Raw genomic sequence first — 24,591 nt, forward strand, 5'->3', positions numbered from 1 at the left:
TATTAAACATATTAAACAAAGTCTCAGCTTTCAAATTTGGTCATTTTTTAAAAGAAATTTAAACAATAAATACCGTTTTGTTGCTCTTTAATGTGCCGTGACAGATCACTGTAGAGCATCAGTTAAAGCTGTTCTTGTGAACCGATCATCTCTTCCTTCTAGTTAATTTATAGCCTCAAATAAACATGAACAAACATAAGAAGGAATGTTGTTTTAACCACGGAAAGGCGTCAGTACACTCCGTTTTTCAAGTTCAAATCCTCCTATGTTAATCTACTAACTCTCCTGACTGCTTTGTCGGACAAAATGGCGGATGGCGAAGTATGATTGGTCAGATCACCTGTCAATCAAGCTCCCTGCGAAGGGTCAATTATTCCTGATTCAAGCAGAATGAGCATAAAATAAAAACGGATAACAATGAGTTGCTGATAAAATGAGTAATGAGTTTAATCGATTATTACTTGAAGCAAATACAAAAAAAAAGTAAAAGTGAAAGCGAATGAGACAGATCTCTCTCTTTACTGACTTATAAGAGCCAAATCATCTCAAGAGAAGAAAAGTGTCCAGTTTCAAAGATACATGAAAGTTTATGTTGTATTTGCATGGAAGAGTAGAAGTGGAAGATAAACTAGATGTTCTGATGAAAAACAATGAAGAACAAGTTAAAAGTTAATATCAGATTCATGTCTCTCTTATAAGTGTTATGGCCTTTTCTTCAGCTCCTGAACGTCAAAGTTTTTTTTCCAGTGTGTATTTTCTGGTGCTCTTTAAGTTCATCATCTGTAGTAAAGGACTTCAGCACTGAAACACACACTTGCTTTGTCTTTTCTGGTGTAATATTCCGAATTAATCTTCTCCTTTGAGTGAATATTCAAGTGTTTCTTTACGACTGACGCCCAAAGAAACTGTTTACCGCACTGATCACAGTTAAATGGTCTTTCTTCAGAATGAGAAGATGTGATTTCAGAGTGAAATCCTGAGCCGCTTCTTCCCAGTGTGAACTCTCATGTGGATCTTCTGAAGTGTTTTTTTCACTGAAGGCAGGAGAATGATTTATTGGCTTCTGTTTTTCCTTTCTTGTTCACGTCCATCACGTCTAAAAGAAACATTAAATCATGTGAGATTTCAAACGAGGAAAAAACATGAAATGAAAAGTGAAGCTCAAAGTCAAGATCACTGATGAGTTCAACAGTCATTTTAATTACATTAAATCTGGTCAACAACTGCTGAGCACGATTATGATCTATTTTAATGTCATGAAGATGATTTGTGTTATAAATCATTAGTTTGGTCATGAAACTTTAGATGACACAGGCTTGACATGTGACCAGTAAGCAATCACATCGTTTCCTACACGACACAAGCTGATTGACCTCTAAGCTAGTGCTGGGCGGTTTACCGGTTCATACCGAATACCGGTGTTTATTTTTGTTACGATATGAATTTTTAATATACCGCAAAACCGGTGTATGTCACTTTAATCGGAACGCGGCGCTGCGCGACACAGTCTCACCCCTCATTTACAACACACGTCTGCGGCGCATTACAGCTGCGACAAGGTTTTATTCTGTCCTCCACGCGGTGTGTCAAAATAGACTAGGCGCCTATATTTAGCGAAGCGGCGCGGAGAGCCGCTTCTGGGAAGCTTCGATCTGAAACACAAGCATTGACTAGAATGGGCACGAGACGTGTGGGGGTGAGAGTGTCTTTTTTTCTCGCGGAGCGCGTGTTTTTATACTGTATTAACGTATCTGAAGTGAACTGACGGTCTTTAGAAAAGTTTCTTTGTTATTACGATTGAATCTTTCTTAATCTTTCCTGATAAAGCAGTGTTTATGAGCGTTGCTGCTTTGTGTACAGCCGTTACCGGGGAAACCACTGTTTCTGCCGCTCCTAAAGCGCGTCGTGCTGTAGGGCTGTCAATCTTCCTTTATAATACTATTCGAATTCCATTCCGTATTTTATTTAATATTCGAATAATATTCGAATATTAAATGCTAAAATTCATCCTATTATTAATATTTACGACATTACACAGTCTTATCGGTCGTCAATGCTTGATGTTGATCGGGCTCATATCTTCACAGATAAACCGTCAGTTTGTCTGATATTGCCTTTTGGCGGAAAGCTGATAAGCCCCGTGATGAGGAGAGAGGCAGAAAATAAGTAATTCTTGCCTGGTTTAGCACGGCGGTTCCTCGGACAGATCGCCTAGCTTGTCAGGTAGTAAGTTGTCATAAAAAAATAACGTATATTTTTCTCTCCGTTTTGGCCTTCCGTCCACAATGAGACGGCGTTTTTATTAATGAAAACGCACTCCAAAGTGGATACATTTGAAAACGCCGTTATCGAGTTGTAGTGTGGACTGTGAATCAAATTGTTGATCTCCGTTTCCGTGGAGACTTTCCTCTCCGCGATTTTTGACAGTTGTTATGACGATACAGCGTGGATAACGTGCACGATTCAAAAACTTTATTGTTTATCAGACGAGTCAAAAGCATTTAATTTTCACATGCGTGTGCCAAGGCGGCGAGAAAGGCAAGATTGCATTTAAAAAAATATATATAAATAAAAAAGCAATATTCGAATAGGAACTTCAGCATTCGAATAGTATTGATTTTTTTAATATTCGAATTATATTCGAATTTCGGAATTTGTTCCAACAGCCCTATCGTGCTGGTACCTCTTTGTAAACAGCCTTGCAAACCTGTATTATTAATATTAGTGTGGATTTTTTCTATAATATTCACTCATGACAATAAAATAGGGCATGATAAGTAAATCTACTGCAGTATTTCCTCTCTCACTCTGTAGAAAATGTGGTTAACACCCATCATGCTTGAAAAAAAAAAAAAAAAACGGTAAAAACCGTGAAACCGGTATAATTTAGAAAAAAAACGTGATGTTGATTTTTGGTCAAACCGCCCAGCACTACTCTAAGCTATGCAAAAATGTAAGAATCTGTTGAGAGACCATTTACATTTACATTTATTCATTTAGCTGACGCTTTTATCCAAAGCGACTTACAATTGCTATACATGTCAGAGGTTGCACGCCTCTGGAGCAACTAGGGGTTAAGTGTCTTGCTCAGGGACACATTGGTGTCTCACAGTGGATTCGAACCCGGGTCTCTCACACCAAAGGCATGTGTCTTATCCACTGCGCCATCACCACCCCTTTTTCGGTGTGAAAAGACCATCTTTTCACACTGAACCAGTTTGACACAGAGCGCTTGCTGAGGCACGGAAGCTAGCACGGTTCCAACCGGATGTGCTTTTAACCTTTCCTGGTCATGACGTCACAAGCCTGTGACGTTCACTCTCGCCACTGGACTATTTGACACATGTGCTTCAGACACAATCACGCAGGGACTTCCCAAAGCGGCATCAATGCATCGCGAGTTCCCTCGAAAGGGAACTGAGACCTGATGTGAGATTTGAACATAGCCAATGCTCACATGCATATTGATCATTTCCAATTTTTTGCATGGAAACAACCGTGCGCCCAATTTTCGCTTGTACGCTCGTTTTGCAAATGAGGGCCACTACACTGTGTGAAAACATATACCAATCGTGCCAATTTCTATGGACTAAATGCATAAGAAAATTAAAGTTCACAATGGTGAGCTACAGCAGGAAAAGCACACAGGCCAAACTAACTTCAAGATTTTAAGTTTCTCAGCACATAAAGATGAACTACTCACCGTGATCTCAGACTGCGGTGATGTTGTTTCTCCACTGCATGGATCTTCATATGTCGTTTCAGGCTACTTTTAACAGAGAAACTCTTTCCACACTGATCACACGTGTGCGGCTTCTCTCCAGTGTGGATCCTCTCATGTGTTTTCAGACTTCCTGACTGACTGAATCTCTTGTCACAATGTGAACACTTGAAAGGTTTCTGTCCAGTGTGAATCCTATCATGTGTTTTCAGACTTTCTGACAGACGGAATCTCTTGTCACAGTGTGAACACTTGTAAGGTTTCTCTCCAGTGTGGATCCTCTCATGTGTTTTCAGACTTTCTGACAGATTGAATCTCTTGTCACAGTGAGAACACTTGTAAGGTTTTTCTCCAGTGTGAATTCTCTGGTGCTGTTTTAAATTGTCCACAGTAATAAAAGTCTTCTCACACTCAAAGCACATGTACTCTCTCACACCAGTATGTCTTTTCTGATGTCTTTGTAAATATGTCTGCAGTGAAAAACTCTTTCCACACTCAGAACATGAATGCGGCTTCTCCTTCTTATGAACTGTCAGGTGTATCTTTAGGGTTGATGCCCTAGAAAATGTTTTTCCGCATTGATCACATGAGAATGGCTTCTCTCCAGTATGAACTCTCATGTGAACATTAAGATTTTGTTTATGTTGGAAACTTGTTCCGCATTGATCACATGTGAACGGCTTTTCTCCAGTGTGGATTTTCATGTGTTTTTTAAGGTGTCCTGATTGTGTGAAACTCTTCCCGCACTGATCACATGTGAACGGCTTTTCTCCAGTGTGGATCCTCATGTGACACTCAAGATGTTGTTTGGTTGTGTAACTCTTTCCACACTGAGTGCAGGTGAAAGATTTATTGGATCTTCTTTTCTTTAAAATTTTATTTCTTGTCTTTGAGCGATTCAAAGGCACAGGTTTGACATGATGTTCCTCCTCCTTCACTTCACTCAGTTCTTCACTCTCCTCCTTCACTTCACTCAGTTCTTCTCTCTCCTCCTCCACTTCACTCAGTTCTTCTCTCTCCTCCTTCACTTCACTCAGTTCTTCTCTCTCCTCCTTCACTTCACTCAGTTCTTCTCTCTCCTCCTCCACTTCACTCAGTTCTTCACTCTCCTCCTTCACTTCACTCAGTTCTTCTCTCTCCTCCTCCACTTCACTCAGTTCTTCACTCTCCTTGCTCTCTTCCATCAGGTCTGACATGAAAGAGAAAAAGACATTTCATTTTCAGTGCATCAAAACAATTCCAAGAAAGATATGAAGTGAAAGGACATAAATGTCAACCATGATGTAACAAAGTAGACAACTGCTATAAATATTACAATAATTTGTATGCCTTTTTATAAGGGTGTATTCACACCTGTCCTGTTTGGTTCGATTGAATTGAACTCAAGTTCGTTTCGCCCCTTGGTGCAGATCTTTTGGGCAGGTGTGAATACAGCAATCGCACTCGGGTGCGGTCAGCCTATGTAGCACCTGTGTACACCAAACTTTCCAGTTATACACTTAGCAGCATTCTGAAGATATTTTCAGAGGGATTTGTTAATAATGCATTCCTGGCCTGATTTATGTGACCTTTTAATCAAACAGTCAGTCTTTTTATTTGACTTTTCTTGTTCTCCTGACTGTTTTCAGAATATGGTATCTCAGAGTTTACAAAGTGTCTTGAGTAGATCAAATAAATCAAACAAAGCAATATATGAAGCAAAATCTTCAGGGGTGAGCTAATGCCAAAATAACAAACAAACAGAACTAACTTTCCCACAAGAAAGCTAACTTTTTCTAAAAACATGTCACCAAAAATTAGGTGGCTAACAGCACTCTGTTAGCTCTACACAGAAAGTACACAGAAAGAAATTTTGCACCTGGCTTTATCATATGTTCAGATCTATCTACCGAAAATATATGCAAAATCATGCATATTTAATGAGATGCCTAATTTGCATAATTAAACATACAAATTTCTAAAACTTGTAATACTTTTTTTATATACTCGTGTAAGTAATCAACTGAGGAAGTTTCATGGTGATATCTATTATTTAAAAAAATGTATCCTATTCACCTGTAGTGTCTCACCTTAACTGCTAAATTTAACCATCATAGAGTGAAAGTTTATAATTCGGATGTGTTTTTTCTTGCCAATTTACATATTCAAACCATTTTAAATGCAGACGAACAGGCGAACATCGGGACTCAAGTTATTTTCACCCGAAGCACACGCAGAGAGAGAGACGGAGAGAGAGAGACGTTTCAGACAGCACTTGTACACCGAACTGATTCCTCTTTTGCGTTTCCTTGCCTTTGAACCACTCGCGTAGCTACGGGTGGGCCAGGCCCACCCACCTGTCAGTCAGGCCCATCTAGTCACTCAGTGGCCTCACAGGGTAGCCTAGGAAATTATGTTGCGATTATAACAATTTTGACCTATAAAAATAAATCTTAATGTTTCTTGATTCTTGTTTGGTTGTCATGGTGATGACGAAATGCCCGCGTAGCGCATTTCGGAGTCAGACTCAGATGATTGCGAACAGCCCATCCCCCCTTCACAACGACGAGCACATTTCACAGAGGGTTTCACTGAAGTTTAGCTAAGGAACGTTATGTTAAACTAAAATGAAACAGAGCAACAAGTTTGTGTCAAAAAGACCACGGCCACCACAGGAGGAAGATAATGCAGATGTTCAGGAGAATTGACTGAATCGTTGGACTATAACGAAATCATTGCAGTGAGTGTTCAACTCTTAAGGGGGTCGCACACTGGACGCGCAGCGCCGCGTCTAGGACAACTCTCACCTGAAAATCCGATAATGTCAGCAATTTTCATTCAAGCAGCTGATTTCTGTACATGAATATAAAACTAAACGTATATTGCAGCCCAGGGTGAAGTCAGATTCATTAACTACGATTTGAGACAAATAAATGTAAATTTAATATAAAACTTTAAACTATGAAAAATAGCGCTCTGTGGCACGGCAGGATTTTGAACAAGGTCCTGAGCCGTTGCTGGGCGCAGCGGACAGACGCCGCCGGTGTGTGTACACTCAGAGAATAATGTGTTCGAATTTAAAACTGTGTGCGACCCCCAGCCCCGTCGTCTCCTGTTATAAGCTAGTCATCAAAAGTAAGCCAATCTACGTTTATGTAGTTGCCTAGTCAATGTTGTTTATATAACGTGGTTTATGTGGCCGCTGAGCCAGACTATGACCAAGCATTGTTTTTGGTTTTTACACACTGTCCACTACTGTCCTGCTGCTGATTTGTTGATGTTGTTTCGCATCTGTCAGATGCGCGTGTGTGTGTGGTGTGGCCTGGCCGCGCGCAGTGGAAATGCTGTTCTTATCGTTATGTTCTTTATTAACACTGCTTATGATGACTTACATGCTTGTGCTCTGATTAAACTGTGGTGTATTCAAGCAGGTGTAGTTGTGTTGGCCTATTTTGATAACAGATGCATTTTAGGCTGTGCCCACCAGATTTTCTCTGGGCCCACCCACATTGTGATTCCTGGCTACGCTACTGCTTTGAATGGACACATGCACACACAATGATATTAAAATACTTGTCTAAATGCTCGTCTCAGCAAATATTCTCTCTCTTATGTCATAAGTGGACAGGTGAGAAAGAAACCAGGGCCCGTATTCATAAAGATTCTAAGAATCCTCTCAGAAAACTCTTCATTTAGCTTAAAAACTTTTATGTAGGAGTCTTAGCTTAAAATCAATTCGGGACCGATCTGAGAGCAACTCTGAGTAAGGAAAAGACAAAAACTATCATCTTAGTGAGGAGGCGGGGTTGACCCCGTTGCTATGTATGACACAATCTTTTGAAGACTGTGATTGGTTGGTTGACCAAGAAGGAAAAAAATAATGATTTTTAATATAGGGTCTATTCTTAGCCTTCACTTTGAAATTACATGCGTAATTTTTCCTATTTGACCATTTTCTCTCTCTCTCACACACACACACACACACACACACACACATTATATATGTTTATATAAATCTTTTTTTTTTTACCATGCTGTTAATTTCCTATAAGGTATTTGACTGACTTAGAATGATAAAAATTGTTCCACTCTTTCCAGTTACACTGATTGCTGGCATGTCTATTTAAGTGTTGGTTTGAATGTTGGTTTTAATGTATCAAACATGGAATTTTCCCAGTGGCCGAATATCGTAATGTAGTGATTACTTTCATTTCTGGCGCTATGGCATTTCTGCACTGTGTTGGAGATATTAGCGCGTCTCTAAGAAGATCAGTCACAAACATGATCCCTGCACAATCTAATCTATAGCGTCTTATTAACTCACTGTCATCCATTGTCTGCAACACATTTCTTCTCCCTCTTCGTCTTTCTGTCGTTTTCTCCTCTGCTAAAGAAACTCTTAACCCTTTCGCACGTACGATCACACCGGTGTGATCAGTCTAGGCTGGTCCCTGGAGCGTACGATCACACCGGTGTGATCAGTCTAGGCTGGTCCCTGGAGCGTACGATCACACCGGTGTGATTAGAACGGTCAGCGCATCACGTGATCAACTGCTAAATTCAAATGTGCTTTCGCGCGTTGGCTGGCGCTGAGCCAGAGACAGGCGCGCTCAGAGCTGTCATATATCACAACTTTTCAGTGTTTTCAACCACATAATGCTTATTTTAGGTTTCAGACATACATTTACATAAGTACTAAAAAAACAATAAATTTAGAGTTTGTAAAATACACACTGATGTCTATGGAAGAGGCAACAACAATCCTTTCCATTATAACGTTTTATTCATATCAGATACACATTGTGTAAGTAACTTTAAAGTTTACTCTATTCTTCTCCCATTTCACCAGCCACTTACTTTTATGTATTTCGGGAGAAGTGGATGAATTCACGTGTTGTAAATCCAACAGATCTGACAGCTCAACTAACGCGATCGTTATAAAGGTGTTTAAACAACAAAACACTTCCACTTGCATATATTTGACAATCGGAATATCAGATATTTCATGCCATAGCTAACAAATTTGTGAATATTTTGAATTAAAAAGGAAAACTGACATAAAAGCAGATCATCATTCATTCAGCGCTGTTGTTGCTGCGGTATGTCACGTGAGAAGCAATGACGCGTCACCATGGAAACCATAAAGTGACACGTTCTAAATAACGGTCGCCTTGAAAAACTCACGCTGGGGGGTCAGCCAGAATATTTTAAACTTACGTGTAAAAGGGTTAAGCCTCTTAAAAGTCCTCGTCCGTGCTCCTAACAATTTTGACCTAAAGACCTCTTTTAATGGTTAAGATGCTTTCTGAATGAATTTTTTCTTTACTAGGATTTTTTCTTTAATTTTAAGAGTAAACGCCCACATTTCTAAGAATTTTGTCTCTAGGAGCTACTCTTTGCATTTAGATTCTTTATGAATACGGGCCCAGATATTTGTCATTTTTTTCCGGTTCGTGCATTCTGTCTTAAAGGTCCCGTTCTGCGTGAGCCCATGTTTCAAACTTTAGTTAGTGTGTAATGTTGCTGTTAGAGCATAAATAATATCTGTAAAATTATAAAGCTCAAAGTTCAATGCCAAGCGAGATATTTTATTTAACAGACTACAGTGAACGGCTCGTTTGGACTACATCCCTCTACTTCCTTCTTTAATGACGTCACTAGAACCGTTTCTTGACTAACCTCCGCCCACAGGAATGCTCCCTCAACTCTACTGGCTACTTGCGCACTTCTAATAACTTAGCCTACTGTGTTTACTCAGCTCTTACGGTGATTTTCTGAAGTAAAACTGACGCTTCATCTTTTGTGTGATGTACAATAAACTTTATTAAACTCATCAGTATATGCTTGATCATCATTCAGACAGCAGACTTGTAGGCTATTAATAAATAATGGATACATACAAGCAGATGACAAATACGTTATAATAACCGTAATTAAACTACTAAACCATACCTGTTTCATCTCTATACGCACTCTGACTCTGTAGGCATTATTGTCCGACTCGAAATGAACACCATTACTGAGAGTGTGTAAACGCGTCTATACATTGACTTAACATTGAAATCACTCGCGCCAGACGGTCTATTCGCGTTTGGTGTGAACGCAGCACGAGGGTGAGGGCGAGAGAGAGAAAGAGAGAGAAAGAGTGCCTGCGAGTGCGAGTGTGAGTGAGCGAGCGAGAGTGAGGTCTGCGGTCTTGGCCATTAGTTGATTTACTTGTTTATGTGTAGATAATACGTTGACAAATATGTTTAAACTTAAATAAACTACCTATACAAGTAGCTATGTCTCTGTATTAATTTGTCCTGTTACTGACGTAATGCGCCTCATTGACAAATTGCGCAACCAGATGTTCGAATATATGTGTTTTTTTAGAGGGAATATTCTAACGTCATTTTTGAGCAATTTTGACAGCCCTATATGTGGAAACACATCAAGCATTGGTCCATGTTTAAAGGAAGGACATATGCCTTTTTATGTTGCACTTTAAGTTGTTTTTCATTAATTATGTTAAAAAGAAGATATATGCCTTGTACACTTTAAGTTGATTTTATATATTTTAATTTAATAATTTAAAAGTGTTAATAAACAAAAAAAAGAAGTTTTTTTGCTGATCCGAAAAATGATCCGATCCGTGAATCTGATCCGAGAAACGATCCGAACCGTGAGTTTTTTGATCCGTTGCACCCCTATTTTACATCTTGTGAAAAGGGGCATAATACGGGACCTTTAAAGTAACATTAGACACCTAATATTCCTACTGTGGTCTGTGTTATTAATATATAAAAAAAAATATATATATATATACAGCTTTAACAAAGATGAAACTATACTTAATTTCTGTACCTGAATACTACTGTTAGACTTTGTAGCTTTGTTTAGTATCTTTGCTTGTAATTTGTGTATTTATGTAACCAGTGTAATAACTCTGTGCCACTGCTTAACTATAGATGTGTTAAAAAATAATGAGAATATACATATATATCCGAGTCCTGATCGAGAGGTAACGTCCGATTCCGATCGTGTCTGAAACCACGTGATCGGATCGGGACATCCCTATCGAATGTCGCTCGATTTTGCTGCGGTAACGTTGGCTGCTCCACAAACGTTGGTGACAGCATCAGTTGTCGTCGGTCACGCCAAAGTAACTAGACATAGTTGTTTGCTGTCTTACTCTTACCGCCGATATGTGGCCGTCACACTGCATATGGGATTTTACGATGCTAATTCCCATTGTCCCCAACTTAAATGCTTTTCTGCAAACACTGCAAAATCCTTCATCATTTTTACCACTAACGGGCTGCAGCCATGTCTTGAAATTTTCGTTTTCCAGCCACTTCAGTTTGAATTTGCACTTTCCCATTTTTCCTCTGACCTGTCGTCCACCGCTATACAAAATGCCCGCGTATCAATGCAATTTTGCTCCGGCCGAAACCAATTACAAACTGGTTCCGTGTGTTTAACACACTAACGTACATTTTGCGACAGCAAATAACATGATTAATTATGAAGGCAGCGGCTATATTCAAAGAAATTGATATAAAATTTTCTTCAAAACAATAAAAAAAAAAAGAAAATTACATTTACAGACTCAAATATAGTGATCGACCGATATATCGGTCGGTCGATAAATCGGGCCGATATTTGCGGGTTTGACGTGTATCGGCATCGGCCGATACGCGGCTGCTGCGTTCGCCGATAGTGTTTTCCCAGCATTATTTACAGACAGGCGTCCGCAGGCAGCTCTGTGTTGCTGGAGACGCTGCAGTTCACGTGCAGCCCATGCACTGCCCCTCCCACACTAGCAGAGTGCTGGAAGCCTCATCAAGACAACGGCAAGTTTTAAACTTTCAAAGCATCTTTTAACTGTTTGACTTAGCTGAAATATTGCCATACACTTTAAAAGTGGAAACATGTTGCTTTATATGTGTGTGCAGCAAGTTTGTGGGTCCAAATGGAAAACGCGAATGCCTCATCTATAAAACTGCTTGTCATTGTATTTAGGGAGCTGCAAATAGCCAAGTTCGAGGCTATCCATATGCATACGGACACTGGTCATAGGATTAAATAATGCCGACGTTGTTCCGTGATATTTGTGGGAGTTTTATTCAGCGACCACCTGGCTGAGGTTTGGACGTGTGCTCATAAAAGAAGCGACGCGGTTGCGACACGCATGCGATGCAGCGCGCTCGTTTGTCCAGGCGCTTCTATGCCGTGGTGAGATGAAAACAAATACATTTTTTAGGGCCTGTTCACATATCGCGTCTTTTGCGCGCTCAAGTTCGTTATTTCAAATGTAGGCGCGCGGTATGCGCGCTCATAATGGAAGCGACTCGCTTGTTTTTTCCAAGCGCGTCCGCGCTGCATCGAGATAAAAACATCTCAACTTTTCAGAATGCCGCATCCGTGGTGGAATAATACGACAACATCGAAAACTCGGCCGAACAGCTGATCATAGCTGGACAGGGCGGGTTTTTATTTCTCATCTCCATAAATATATGTAGTCGTAAAGGGCAGGAAATAAATTAATCCTTCCTCCATGTCATCATGGAGAGCGCAGTTCATGGCTGCATAGCAAAGACAGACGTTTATTATGCTGCTTGCTTGTTGCTACTGTGTGCAATAGTGTAATTATTTTATTCATGCTTAAATATTTATTTTCAGAATTTACTTAAAGAATTTGAATTATGCTTAAATATTTATTTTCAGTAATTTTAGCACTGAACTTTTTTTTACTTGTTCTACCTCACGTGTTTAATATTTGTCAAATATTGTTTTGTTTTTTTTTAAGTTCAATAAATGTTCCTTTTTTAAATTGAGTCTTGTAACATTTGTTATCATCATTGTGTCATTTTTATGATGTTAACTGAGTGAGTAAAAGCAGTATCGGCTCCAAATATCGGCCCAAGAAAATCGGCAGCCCGTATCGGTCATCGGCTAAGGCTGATGAAAAAAAATCGGTATCGGCATCGGCACTAAAAAATCCATATCGGTCGATCCCTACTCAAATAATGCTTTTTGCCTTTTAAGGCCTTAATTTTCGTAAAATCCATTTAAGGACTTTTAATGCTTTTTAATGCCCCACGGAAACCCTGATATATAAAATAAATGTAAAATAAAACTGTTTAAATATTTAAACTTAGTTTCACCTGATGTTGACAATCAATATGAAACATCCTTTTAATGACCATTTGTTAAAAAACAGAAACTTTTGCAGCTATTTCACAGTTTAACTGTTTATATAAATGTGCTGAAGTGCTTGAATGTTTCTTACATGAATGTTCTTCAGCATCACGAATGAATGAAGAATAAACACCAACCTCTTTGTTCTTCAGGATCTTCAGTGTGTTTCATTCTGCAGGGTTCTGGATCACTCATGTTCTCACTGTCCTCTTTAATAAACTCAGACTTTGCAGATTTCAGCTCTTCCTGATGCTCTGATGCTCGTCTTCACTTGTAGCTGATGGGAATTAACAGCATTTATTGGAGAATTACTGTGGGAGGATCTTAACTGATGATGTGACCGCTGTGGGAGGAGCTTCACTGATGATGTGACCGCTGTGGGAGGAGCTTCAATGATGATGTAACTGCTGTGGGAGGAGCTTCACTGATGATGAATTGCTCTGGGAGGAGCTTCACTGATGATGTGACTGATGTGGGAGGAGCTTCACTGATGATGTGACTGCTGTAGGAGGAGCTTCACTGATGATGAATTGTAGTGTGCGGAGTTGATCTGCCAAAATCAAAAATATATAAGTTACCGAGTTTGTTTTATGCTTATGGACTACAGAATATAATAATGTCAATTTTCAGTCTTCACATGCAATCCATGTGCATTTTATTACCATCATGTTTTCTAAGTTTCTATAAGAAAATGCAAATACATAGAACATCCCCTCAGTCTGTTGACACCAATGAAATGAGCTTTAAGTGTCAATTTACAGGAGATCTGAAGACATCAGCATAATAAATGAGGTGAAAACAGGAACTATTGTCATGAAATAAAGAGCAGATCTGTATTGATGAGCCTCAGACTATCAACAAGCCATTCAGGATCATCAGCAGATCATCTCACTTTATTCTGAGTGTTTGCTGTTAGAAACACATTATTTGAGTCAGCCAGGATACATAATGTAACAGATTTGTGTACAGAAACTGACAATGATCATGATACTCTTAAAATAAAATAAAACGTAACGTTTCCGGTGTCAAAGTTTATTAATATTTATCTATATTCCCATGGATGTATAGATTTGAGATTTCCCTCGTTCGTTAACGTTACTCATACAGTAATCTGCCAAAGATAATTGTCAACAAAGAAATAAAGGTAAACATGAAAATGGCAACAGCAACACTTGGGATGCATTCCTATCAATTCCCCTCACAGATCTCAAACTGTAACTCTTGACTTGACATTCAGTAACAGTTCTCACACAAACATCGAGACAATCACACAAACGAACACAAACTCGCTCAGGTCTGAATGAACTCAACATATTCTCCTCATGCTCGCTGCTGCTGCTGCACTAAATGTTTATTTCAGAAGGAAGACGCCAGAAAAGACGCACAAGTATCGCTGTGATCGATGAAAACAATACAGAAATTAGTTTGTCGCTTAATCAAACTCTATAAAGTGTTTGTAATGGTTGTATATGAGAAATACCGTGAACTGCTCTTCTCTCCTCAGAAGACTCGACGCTAAAACTCTCAATAATGAGGGAAGAGAGACGGCGCGAGCGAGCGGTGACGTCATCGGTCTCCAACGCACGCGCGTACGGGACACCCCCGCAGCCAATCAGGGCCACGCAGATTCAGCTTTACTAGTAGCCTTCCATTATTAATATTTTAGAACTGAAGTGACTCCAGTTACTAAAGGTGAAAGGAACTTTTTCAAGTGAAGCACAAAATAGTCAGAATAAGCAGAGGAGGATCACCTCCATCCAGTCTGAAAAGTGTTTTGGCCTGTAAAGTCCGGCTCAGTTTATTCTAGCGTCTTAATAGTTAATAGTATAAATAGTAAAGGCATGTTGTAGATTAGCACCTGTAGAATTTCCTTTTGTTGAAACCCCAGATAAAAGTAGAAAGCTTCTATTATTTTTGGATCCATGAGGCAGTTCGACATTTCCTTACTAAAGAAAAAACACTGAAATAAAATACTTCTACAGAAGACTGTACCCAGATAGCAGACCAACATTGAATCTACATTGAATCAATGTTAATGCATTAACCAAAAGATCATTGAATCAATGTTGAAATTTAACATTGATTTTTCATCAGGTTTGCACCCTGAAATAATGTTATATCAATGATGAAAAATCAATCAATATGGTCATAAAATCAATATTATTTCAACCATAATTAAATCACTTATTTAACATTGAATCAACATAAAATCAATCTTACTTCATGTACAGCAAGATTCTATGCTAGTTTATCATGCTTGTACTATGCATTTTTAAATGACTCCTTTCAGACAGAAACCATGTAGGTGTTATGGAGTAACAGTTGGGTTGCAATTAAATATGTTTTTTAATCAAAATGTCATTCAAAGTAAACTACATCCTTCAGTTTACAAGCAAATGTATTTATTTATGCCCCCAAAACTGAACATGAAATTTCACATTCAGAAAAAAAATGCATTTTGTGGTGACAAAGACAGTGCAGTAAAGTTACTACGGTAAGAAAGAATGAAACATTACTCTGATAAATATTTCAAGTTCAATTTTATTTATGTATCACATTTAGAACAGACCAAAGTACTTTACAGAAGAACAACATTAAACAATATAGCATGCATTCTATAAAAAAAGATATAACATGCATTATAAAATAAAACAAAAATAAGAGCAACATAGCTGAGTAACCATAAAAAAAGAACTAGAACAGAAATCAGAACTCAGCTATAAATTAATAACACCAACCAAAGAAAATAATCAATATAGTAAATAAAATAGGTAGGTTTTAAAACAATTAAAACGTAGGCAGAGAAGGGGCTGCTCTAATAGGCAAATGCACACTTACCTCTAACGTTACTTGGGTAAAATACCATACTGTAATTCTAATGAACTCAGGGGTTTCCACCACGAGCAATACCCCCAAGCTGTTCAGGGGCGTAACGGAGCCATCTTTGTACCGAAACAGACAAAAATAAACTCTGAGGCCTCCTTTTTCCTCTGCCGCCTGCTGTTGTAAGGCATCTAAACAAAACAAAACACAATTAGAAAATATTTGGAAATATGACTAATTATAAATGACAAATGTACTACAAAATTAAGTGAAACTTGAAATTTTGAAAAATACCCTGAATTCAAAATCATTTGAATTTATTTTACTATTTACTTAATTTTAGTATAGACCCTATTACAGCTGTTATTTCTATATTTTTTACCCATTTTTGGAAGTTCTGGAAACGCTATATCATCATGGATAAAAATAAATAAATAGCTAGCTATTATTGGAATACAAAAATTATATTAGCTGTCGTGCCCGTCGTCTCCCATTTGCGTGCCCAACTAACGTAACGTTATGAACTCACGCTTCTTTGCGCCTTTTTTGACTTAAGGGTTAGTTCACACAAGAATGAAAATGAACAATTTACCCACTGTTAGTTTTACCCACGATGACGTTTGGTAAAAGGCAAATTGAAATTCAATATGGGAAAATCCCGGCAGTTGGTTTGTTCATGTTATTAATAAATTTAACATAGCAGTTCATTCCGACTCACAAAGGAAAAGCAAATAAGTTGTAAGAAATATAGATACATAAAAATGAGAAATGAAAGATTAGAGATTTAAGATTAACTTACCTCTAAAAATCACTCTGTCGTTGCCCGAATGCTTCGTCTGTCTGTTTCGCGCTTGAAATCTGTTAGCCGCATTTGAATTCTGTTGACTGTTATCCACGCTTCGATCTGATTGGCGGTTGGCAACCAATGTTAGGATTGTCTAGGCAACCAGTGGAGAAATTTAAGCTGACCAAAAATCAACATTGATTCAATGTTTGTCTTTTCAACACCGAAAAACATTGAATTATCCAACATTGATTCAATATTATTTTAACATTGAATTTTCAACATTGTTCCAATATGATTTTAGCATTGATTTTTCAACATTGATCCAATATTATTTAGCATTGTATTTTCAACCTCAACCAAAATGATGATTCTGATGGAATTTCAACATTTAATCAATGTCACCTTGCTATCTGGGTATTCTCATAACTTAGGGTGTATTCACACCAGGAAAGTCCGATAGTTCACTTGCTTTGGTCCGGACCAAATAGAATGTTGTTTTTTTTTGTTTGGTACGGTTCGCTTTCACACTGCTCTTTTTGCAAGTGAACCAAAATGTGTAAACAAAACCACACGTGTGCTAAGGTCGTCCATTCATTGGACAGGAATTCTCAAGCAGGGAAAAGCAGGAAGTGCACAAACAGGCTCAGCATGGAGATATTTCGTAATGTAATATTTGTTATTTTACTGATTTGGTGTTATTCTCTACAAACGCAATATGAAGAAACTATATGGTATAGATAAAAGCCCGGCCGCACTGACAATTGATTGCTTGGGTCGTTACATGCGCTTCGTGAGGCACACTAGCGCGCACACACACACACACACACACACACACACACACACAAGGTCTCTCGCTCCCTCTCTCTGCCGTGCGCGCGCTCTAGCTCGCTCGCTTTAGACACCATTATGCCAAAATGTCCGTTTTGTTAAGTATCCTCATAAGAGCAGTCAAATAAAAAGGCGCAGTTTTCTGCAGTTGGGTCGGTTCATGTTCACACCGTAAACGAACCGTACCAGAGTTCGTTTGGAACCGTACCGAGACCACCTCTTCAGCTGGGTCTCGGTTCGATTGTTTGGTCCGCACCCGAGTTCGATTGCTGTATTCACACCTGCCCAAAAGGTCCGCACCAAGGGGGGAAACGAACTAGAGTTCGATTCAATCGAACCAAACGAGGCAGGTGTGAATACACCCTTAGTCTCATAACTCAGCAATTTGTAATTATTCTACTAAAAGCTACTAATTACATCTTCCACAGTGTACAGTGTAATAAGATTACTGTACTACTGTAAAGAGTAATTCTTATTTTACTTTTAGAATAAAAAGTAATTAAATTACAGTAATTAATTAATTAGTTAGTACTGCATTGCACCCAACACTGATTACGCAAATAGATCCTGAATTGACCCTTCGCCACGCCCGAAAACCGCCACAGGCCAGTCGTGGCTTAGCAACCGTAACTATGCGCGGGAGGTCTGGCAAGCTTTCGAGCGAGAGGGAAACCTGCTGAAGCGTTGTGCGTATGGATAGTCCAAATCTGATCCGGTATCCTAAAAGTTTGAACGAGGTGGTGGATTTTTTTCCCTTCCCGAAACCTAAAACCCAAGGGGAGAAATGCCGGGCGTCATCTTTTAACAATGTAGATTGTTCCAAAGCAGCTTTACAATGATAACAGGAAATTAAAAGTAAAGTGTTTTGGCTTTATAGCAGCTCTAGAATAAAGTTATTGTCCAGGAGGAGGCTCACTGACATAACTTAACGTTACTTAAAAATATATTTCAGCATTTTGTCAATCGACGGCCAAACCAGTAACGTAACCCCAATCTGTTCGCAACTCTCCCGGTGTTAGTTCTAGTAAAAGTAAAAAGGTAGTTAGTAAAAGGAGCAAACATCACGGGGCTTGCCGGAGATCTCCAAGGAAAAGGTTGGTATGCAAACTTAATCAGTTCATAACAGTAAGTTAGTCCGACGTGTGAGCAGTAACGTTAGCCTGGCGGCGCTAAAAATATAAGCGGGAGAATGTTATCATTGCGGTCTGGCTAATGTCTTGTGTTTATTCCACAATACATATGGATAAGCTGTTTGTTTTATAAATATTAGAATATTTTCAAATTTCACTTACCCTGCTGTGCATGCACAAAGCTGTTCCTCAAATTTGTGTGTTTCCCATTTGAATAGTCAGAGTACGAGGCGGCTGCTTCTTGTGCTGGGACCTAACGTTATAGGCTTTAGCTTCAATTTTGATAAAATAATTATTCTCTAATCGTTTGCATATTATGTTGTGGATATAGCCCTCGAATGCATACTGCAGTCTTGCTCTCTCATATTTTCACCTGTTCGCCGAAAATGACTAATCTCCTTAGGAATGTCTGAAACCAGTGCATATATACTGTAATAGACGTGCCAGGCATAAAAGCTTGACAGGCGTAGCAACAGTAACTAAGGAGGGCGGGGCTTAGCGAAGGGTCAATTGTATTTGAATGACTATTTAATATTACCTCTAAACTTTGACTAGGCTTGGCATGTTGCATATTAATTGTTTTAGGAACCTCAGATAGGCTATATTTGAATTGTTGTGTATGCTGTGCTACTCTATAATGATGTTGTAGTTAAAGATGCAGTAGGGAGTTTTTAAAAAACGTTGACTTAGCCTGAACATTCGAACAAGCACAGCTTATACAGGTCACTCCCCCTCGCTCTTGCTGCGCTACAGCCCTCCCTCCACAGCTCCTCCCCCACAGCAGAGCCTGCCGTGAACGCGCAGGCTAGTAAACATGCAGGGCCACTGATGATGGCGGATAAACAGTTATCGCACATTCACTGGTAGGGACGAAACATCAACAATATGCTTTACATTGACTATAGCCTGCCCATACTTTGACTACAAACTTTGTCCTCAAAACATTACGTATTTTGAAATACATGTAATGTAACTATATGACGTTGCACTCTTTCTATAAGTTATAAATAGCTAGTATGATAATATAACGGTAGCTAACGTTACAGTAAGTAATTATTCTAGCGATATGTAATGCTAAATAAGGTTTGCTAGTACATTATTTCAGCAACATGACAAGCCAGTGAATTAGCAGGTTTCAATTGCTAAGCAAGCACAGTGCGTGACATTTTATCTGTATGTTATGCGGCTAGAGTTTTGTCACTGAGTCAATGGGCTCCGACGAGGAATTCACACCCACAGCGACTTCGACGAGTCAACGGGTGGGGAGAAGAGGAAGCCGTGGTGTGCGCGGAGCATCAGGCAGGGCACGTGGGAGACAGTAGTTATAAATACCTCAGTTATAAATGTTTTCCCTTTGCACATCAGGTATAATATTGTTCAATTAAATTTTGTTTATATAATATATAGTGTAGTGTAATGTTAGAGATTTTTTTCTGTTATCACTAGGAGCAAATTCAACAATTGAATTTACAACAGACACAACAAGTTTTGAAGCAATGTTTGGCACGGGATCCAAGCCTAATCTTTGATGTCCTCAGCCATTTGGGACCTGCTGCTCCTCCAACATTACCTCCTGTCCCCGAGCAACTATCATGGTGCATCTGCCAGAGACGCAGAGAGATGCCCACTGTGGTGGATCTTTGCATCTCAACTCTGCCACACATGGAGGCATACATTCTGCAGGCGGGAGTATTGCGTCTGGCCCGGAGGATCTGGAATGACCTGAGTGCTGGAGTTGACCTTACAGATGAAGGTGGAGACAACAGGCAATTTAGACATGCTGCATATAGACAGTTTGTGGCTTGGCAGTGTAGGACTCTGGGTCCTGGTCACAGAGTGGTTATCCCAAGCTGCTGTGTCTGGGCAATCCGGGTCAACTTTCCAGATCCTCATGGACAATACAGGGGATTTACTCTGAGGAGGGTATAGCTGCTGTGGGGGTGTGCTTTTAAAAATTTGAATGCTTTCTTGTTGTGTTTAAAAATTTAGCTTCTTTAAAATAACATTTCTATTAAAAGTTTTGTAAATATTTTTAAATAAAGGGTTTAAAATTTAATTATGTAACTGCTCATTTGTGATAACAAAAGCACCATTTTACCATCGTACATTACTGAATTATCTTTTGGATCAATTTAAAACACATCATTCCTATTGAAAGTTGGAGAATCACTGGGTCAATACTAGTCATGCAATGTCGAGGAAGCTCACTAAGCCAAGGAATAACAACATCTTAGAAATTGTATCTTTTATTTTGCATATTGGTAAAATAAATTGGCTCTTTTTGCAAAGTACTCCTGCACAAGAAAATGTGTGAACATTTAGATATACATTAGATATACTGTTTCATTGTCAGATTCAATGGTATATTAAATTGTACACATGGGGTACTTTTTATCCTTGTGTGCACCAAACCCATCTAGCGTGTTTGCTGGCAAAAAGCTCTTTTTTTAGTTTCATCTGACCACAGAACCCTGTGTCGTTTGAAGATCCAGTCATGTCTGACAACTGAATATGCTGGAGTTTGTTCTTGGATGAGTGAGGAGTTTATCAGTTAATGAACGCAAGAATAAAAAAAAAAAAAAACATTTTAAACAGAAATATGTTGAGGGAGATACTTTTTGTTTATCAAATTTAAACAGTATAGATAGTGTTTAGGATATTTAGTTTACTTTATGTATATTGTATTATATTATTAGCATGGTATATGCTCTTCTTTAAATTACTTTTTTAATTATATGCCCATGATCAACCACGCCTGAGAAAGTTATTTTGTGACTTGAATTTCTGTTCAATTCTTTATTGAACACAGCTCTGGCCAATAAAAAAATTACATTCATTACATATAGTTAGTGAAGCATTCAACAATTATCTATGGAGATGTGTTAAAAGAATAACGAGTCTCAATCACAATTCATATAAATAAGCCTACCTATCTTTGTTGGATTTGTCATTTTGGCTGTCAATATGGATAAGCAAATGTTTCAAACCTTGTACGAGTTAAAAAAATCTGGAAAGGTTCCCCATGGCATTTCTAAAAATGAAAAATATGTCCTTCTTAGAAGGGCACAGAACTTCACAATCAAGGGTGCGTGAAGTCACACTTAGTGATTTCTCTGACAGTCTCTTCATTACCAAAACTATAAACTACTTTCAGATGAGGTTTTATACTATATACGGAAAAGAGGAGAGGGTGTACTGGCCAAAGTTTTGGACTCAACAGAGGAGGCCAAACGGGTATTTGATTAGTTCCACGGCAGTCCAATTGGTGCACACTGTGGTGTTCAGAAGACAACTGATGCCATTAGCATGGGCGCCATATAGGGGGGAAAAGTTAGGACAATTCCAAGGGCCCCTGACTGACAGGGGCCCCAACAAACAAGTAAAAACTAATTTAAATTTTATTATATTATACACTTTATAAAACGGTTAGTTCCAATCCTTGATTCTGATTGGTCAATAGCTGTGCTTTATTCACGATAAAACACGGCTATGACCGCTTCACCCAATGGTTCTATGTATCACTACAACACCCCTAGCAACCACTCTTAGCAACTTAAAAACGTGTGTGATCTAATTGATATTGTTCATTGAAGCTATAGTGGAGTATTGTGAGAGATCGAGAAAGTGAGTGTAAAGTTACCTGCATTCACAGTAGACATTGCATTTTCCTTCAGGTCAGTCCTATATTCATAATAAAATAATCCGTTTGAATGTCCGCTGCGATATCTTGTCCTTTTAACAGTTAACCATTAAGGGGTTTTCCGTGCCTATAATGTTACATTAGTCACCAGTCAGTTGCGTCTTCCTTCTCCGTGAAAACAAGTTTGAGTCTTTTCAATATAAAAGTCTCTGTACTAGATGCAGATATAAACAGTGAGTAGCTTACCTCAACCTGCATGTAAGTTACAGACAATAATAAATTAATCCAGTTTGATGTGTTCATTTAGACTGAATTTTGTCCATTAAATGACATCTATACAGGCGTTATTATTCCCATCATTCCAAACCTCAAAACCTATTGATTTAGTGATCACTGGATCTGTTTTGTAGCACTATAATAACCCTGATGCGGAAATTCCCTTTTACACGTCAACTTTATTTTGTTGTTGGCATATATTTGCAGTTATGTTAAAAAATCTGCTGTTTTCATTGTTTTGAGATGATAATGTTAATTTATTTTAATTAAAAAGTTAATATATATTTAGTCCTAGAGATGTGGTGACAACAGCTGCGCAGAGGGGGCCCAATTAGATTTTTTTTGTCATGGGGCCCAAAATTCCTGGCGGCACCCTTGGCCATTAGTAAAAGGTTTTATTGGCCTGCCATGACCATTGATATTAAAACCTGGGTGAGTGCAATTAACTGACATGTCTTAATACTTTCCTAGCTCTATCAAAATGAAATTAAACATAAATGTTTTAGGTTATGCACTGTGCAGCATGCCAGAAAAAGCAAGCTGAAATTAAGGACAAAGCTGAATATACCCCTATTGAGGTAAGTTGTGTATTTGTTTAATTAAGAATATTCTCACTTAAAGAAAGGTTTTTTTTTTTTTTTTTCAGGTGGCTGAGCCATGGGACATTGTTGGCATGGATTTAGTGGGAAAGCTCACACCAATAGGCCTGTCGCGATAGTCGATAAGTCGATTAATCGCACGATAAATTAAATGAGCCTGATAATTTTTCCGGCCGCGATAATTCCATTTGCATGCTTGTTTGTTTTCCTCGTCTCTCTCTCTCTCTACCAAAGAGACTGGATGACCACTCTCGCTCGGTTCTTTATCGTATAGGAGGAGTGAACCCTCTTGTCAGTTGCATGGACTTTGTGCGGGGAGGCGGCACCGCGGCGCTTGTCAGTCACATGGTCTTTGTATGGGAAAGCGCCGGCGGGACTGTTTGCGGCTACTGCCGGGAGAGAGAGAAGACGCTAGTTGTGAGTTGCGACAGCGAGCCCGATCACATGAAAATGCGTATCTATACCACGAATGTTATTTCTCGTGCCATTTATACGCTAAAAATAGTTTTTGCGTGCATATGATACGCTCTTTATGGCGTGTAATAGGCACGCACTCCTCACCCCTAATCCTAACCAAGTATTTTCACTGCGTAGCATACACGCAATAAAGTGCGTCTCTGTCTTCCCGACAGTACACAATCACTTGACAAAGTAACAGGAGGACAAAGTAACAGGAGTAACAGTGCAAAATTGTGCGATATGGCTTGTTGAGGCTTTTTTTTTTTATTTGTTTTCAAAGGTCCTAACTGTCAGTTTTGCCTGTTATGGAATGTATCACTATTTAAGCCTAATGTCTAAAGCCTAATGTTTAATATTTTTTGAAGTGCAATTTTGTTTACATCCATTTTATTTATTAACAGACATTTATTTTGTTAACAGACACTGAGAGTCCATTGCTTTCATTGTTTTTGGTTGTTTTGTTCATTTTTTTGGATATTTAAAATGTTTTCCGTTTTCAATGTTTAATATTCTTTAGAAATAAAAGTTTATAGATCGTTGAAAAGGTGTACCTGCATTATTATGCCATTATAATTATATTAAATGAAAATGGTCTCAGAACGACAATATTATCGTTTATCGCGATAATTTCTTGGACAATTTATCGTCCAGCAAAATTTGTTATCGTGACAGGCCTACACACCAACTAAAGAGGGCAACCAGTACATTTGTGTAATGGTAGACTATTTCACAAAGTGGTGTGAGGCTTTCCCACTAAAGACTAAGAGTGCTGAGGTGGTAACAGCCTGCATTGTCAAGCTATTTTACAGATTTGGTGCCCCAAAAAAGCTTTTGACTGATCAAGGCAAAGAATTTGTGAACAAGGTTAGAGAATTACGCCTTTAAATTTTGAATAATTGGAAAAATATTAATAATTAAAGTCTTGTGTTGGTTTGTATAGATCAGTATGGGTGTCTGCCAAGTACTTGGCATTAAAAGAAGTTTATGTGCCCCATACCACCCGCAGACCAATGGACTGGTTGAAAGAGTAAATGGCACAATTCAGAGGTATGAAAGTGACCATTCAACTGATAAAACAATACATGAATGGCAGATGAAGAATGTATCTGCTCTTGTCTGTTCATTGTATATTTACTCATTTATCAGGTACATTTAATTGAAACACA

At 38.7% G+C, this 24,591-nt stretch overlaps 1 protein-coding gene across 2 annotated transcripts in view; it reads right to left on the reverse strand.

Annotated features, from left to right (window-relative positions):
* Window positions 1-424: 424 nt before the first annotated feature.
* Window positions 425-24,591, reverse strand: part of LOC308691643 (uncharacterized protein) — a 36,515-nt gene continuing 12,348 nt past the window's right edge. The window contains exons 1-4 of one of the 2 annotated variants that reach the window (XM_081367074.1): window positions 14,364-14,513; window positions 13,021-13,433; window positions 3,704-4,910; window positions 425-1,096 (exon numbers count right to left, since the gene is read on the reverse strand). In XM_081367074.1, coding sequence (XP_081223200.1) covers window positions 1,054-1,096; window positions 3,704-4,910; window positions 13,021-13,078 — 1,308 coding nt within the window. In that variant the 5' untranslated portion in view covers window positions 13,079-13,433; window positions 14,364-14,513 and the 3' untranslated portion in view covers window positions 425-1,053. Of the gene's footprint in view, window positions 1,097-3,703; window positions 4,911-13,020; window positions 13,434-14,363; window positions 14,514-24,591 lie in introns of those variants that run through there. The other variant, XM_081367075.1, reaches the window with a different exon arrangement.

This window comes from Scardinius erythrophthalmus (genome assembly GCF_964197995.2).
Source record: "Scardinius erythrophthalmus genome assembly, chromosome: 1".
Lineage (NCBI taxonomy): Eukaryota > Metazoa > Chordata > Actinopteri > Cypriniformes > Leuciscidae > Scardinius > Scardinius erythrophthalmus.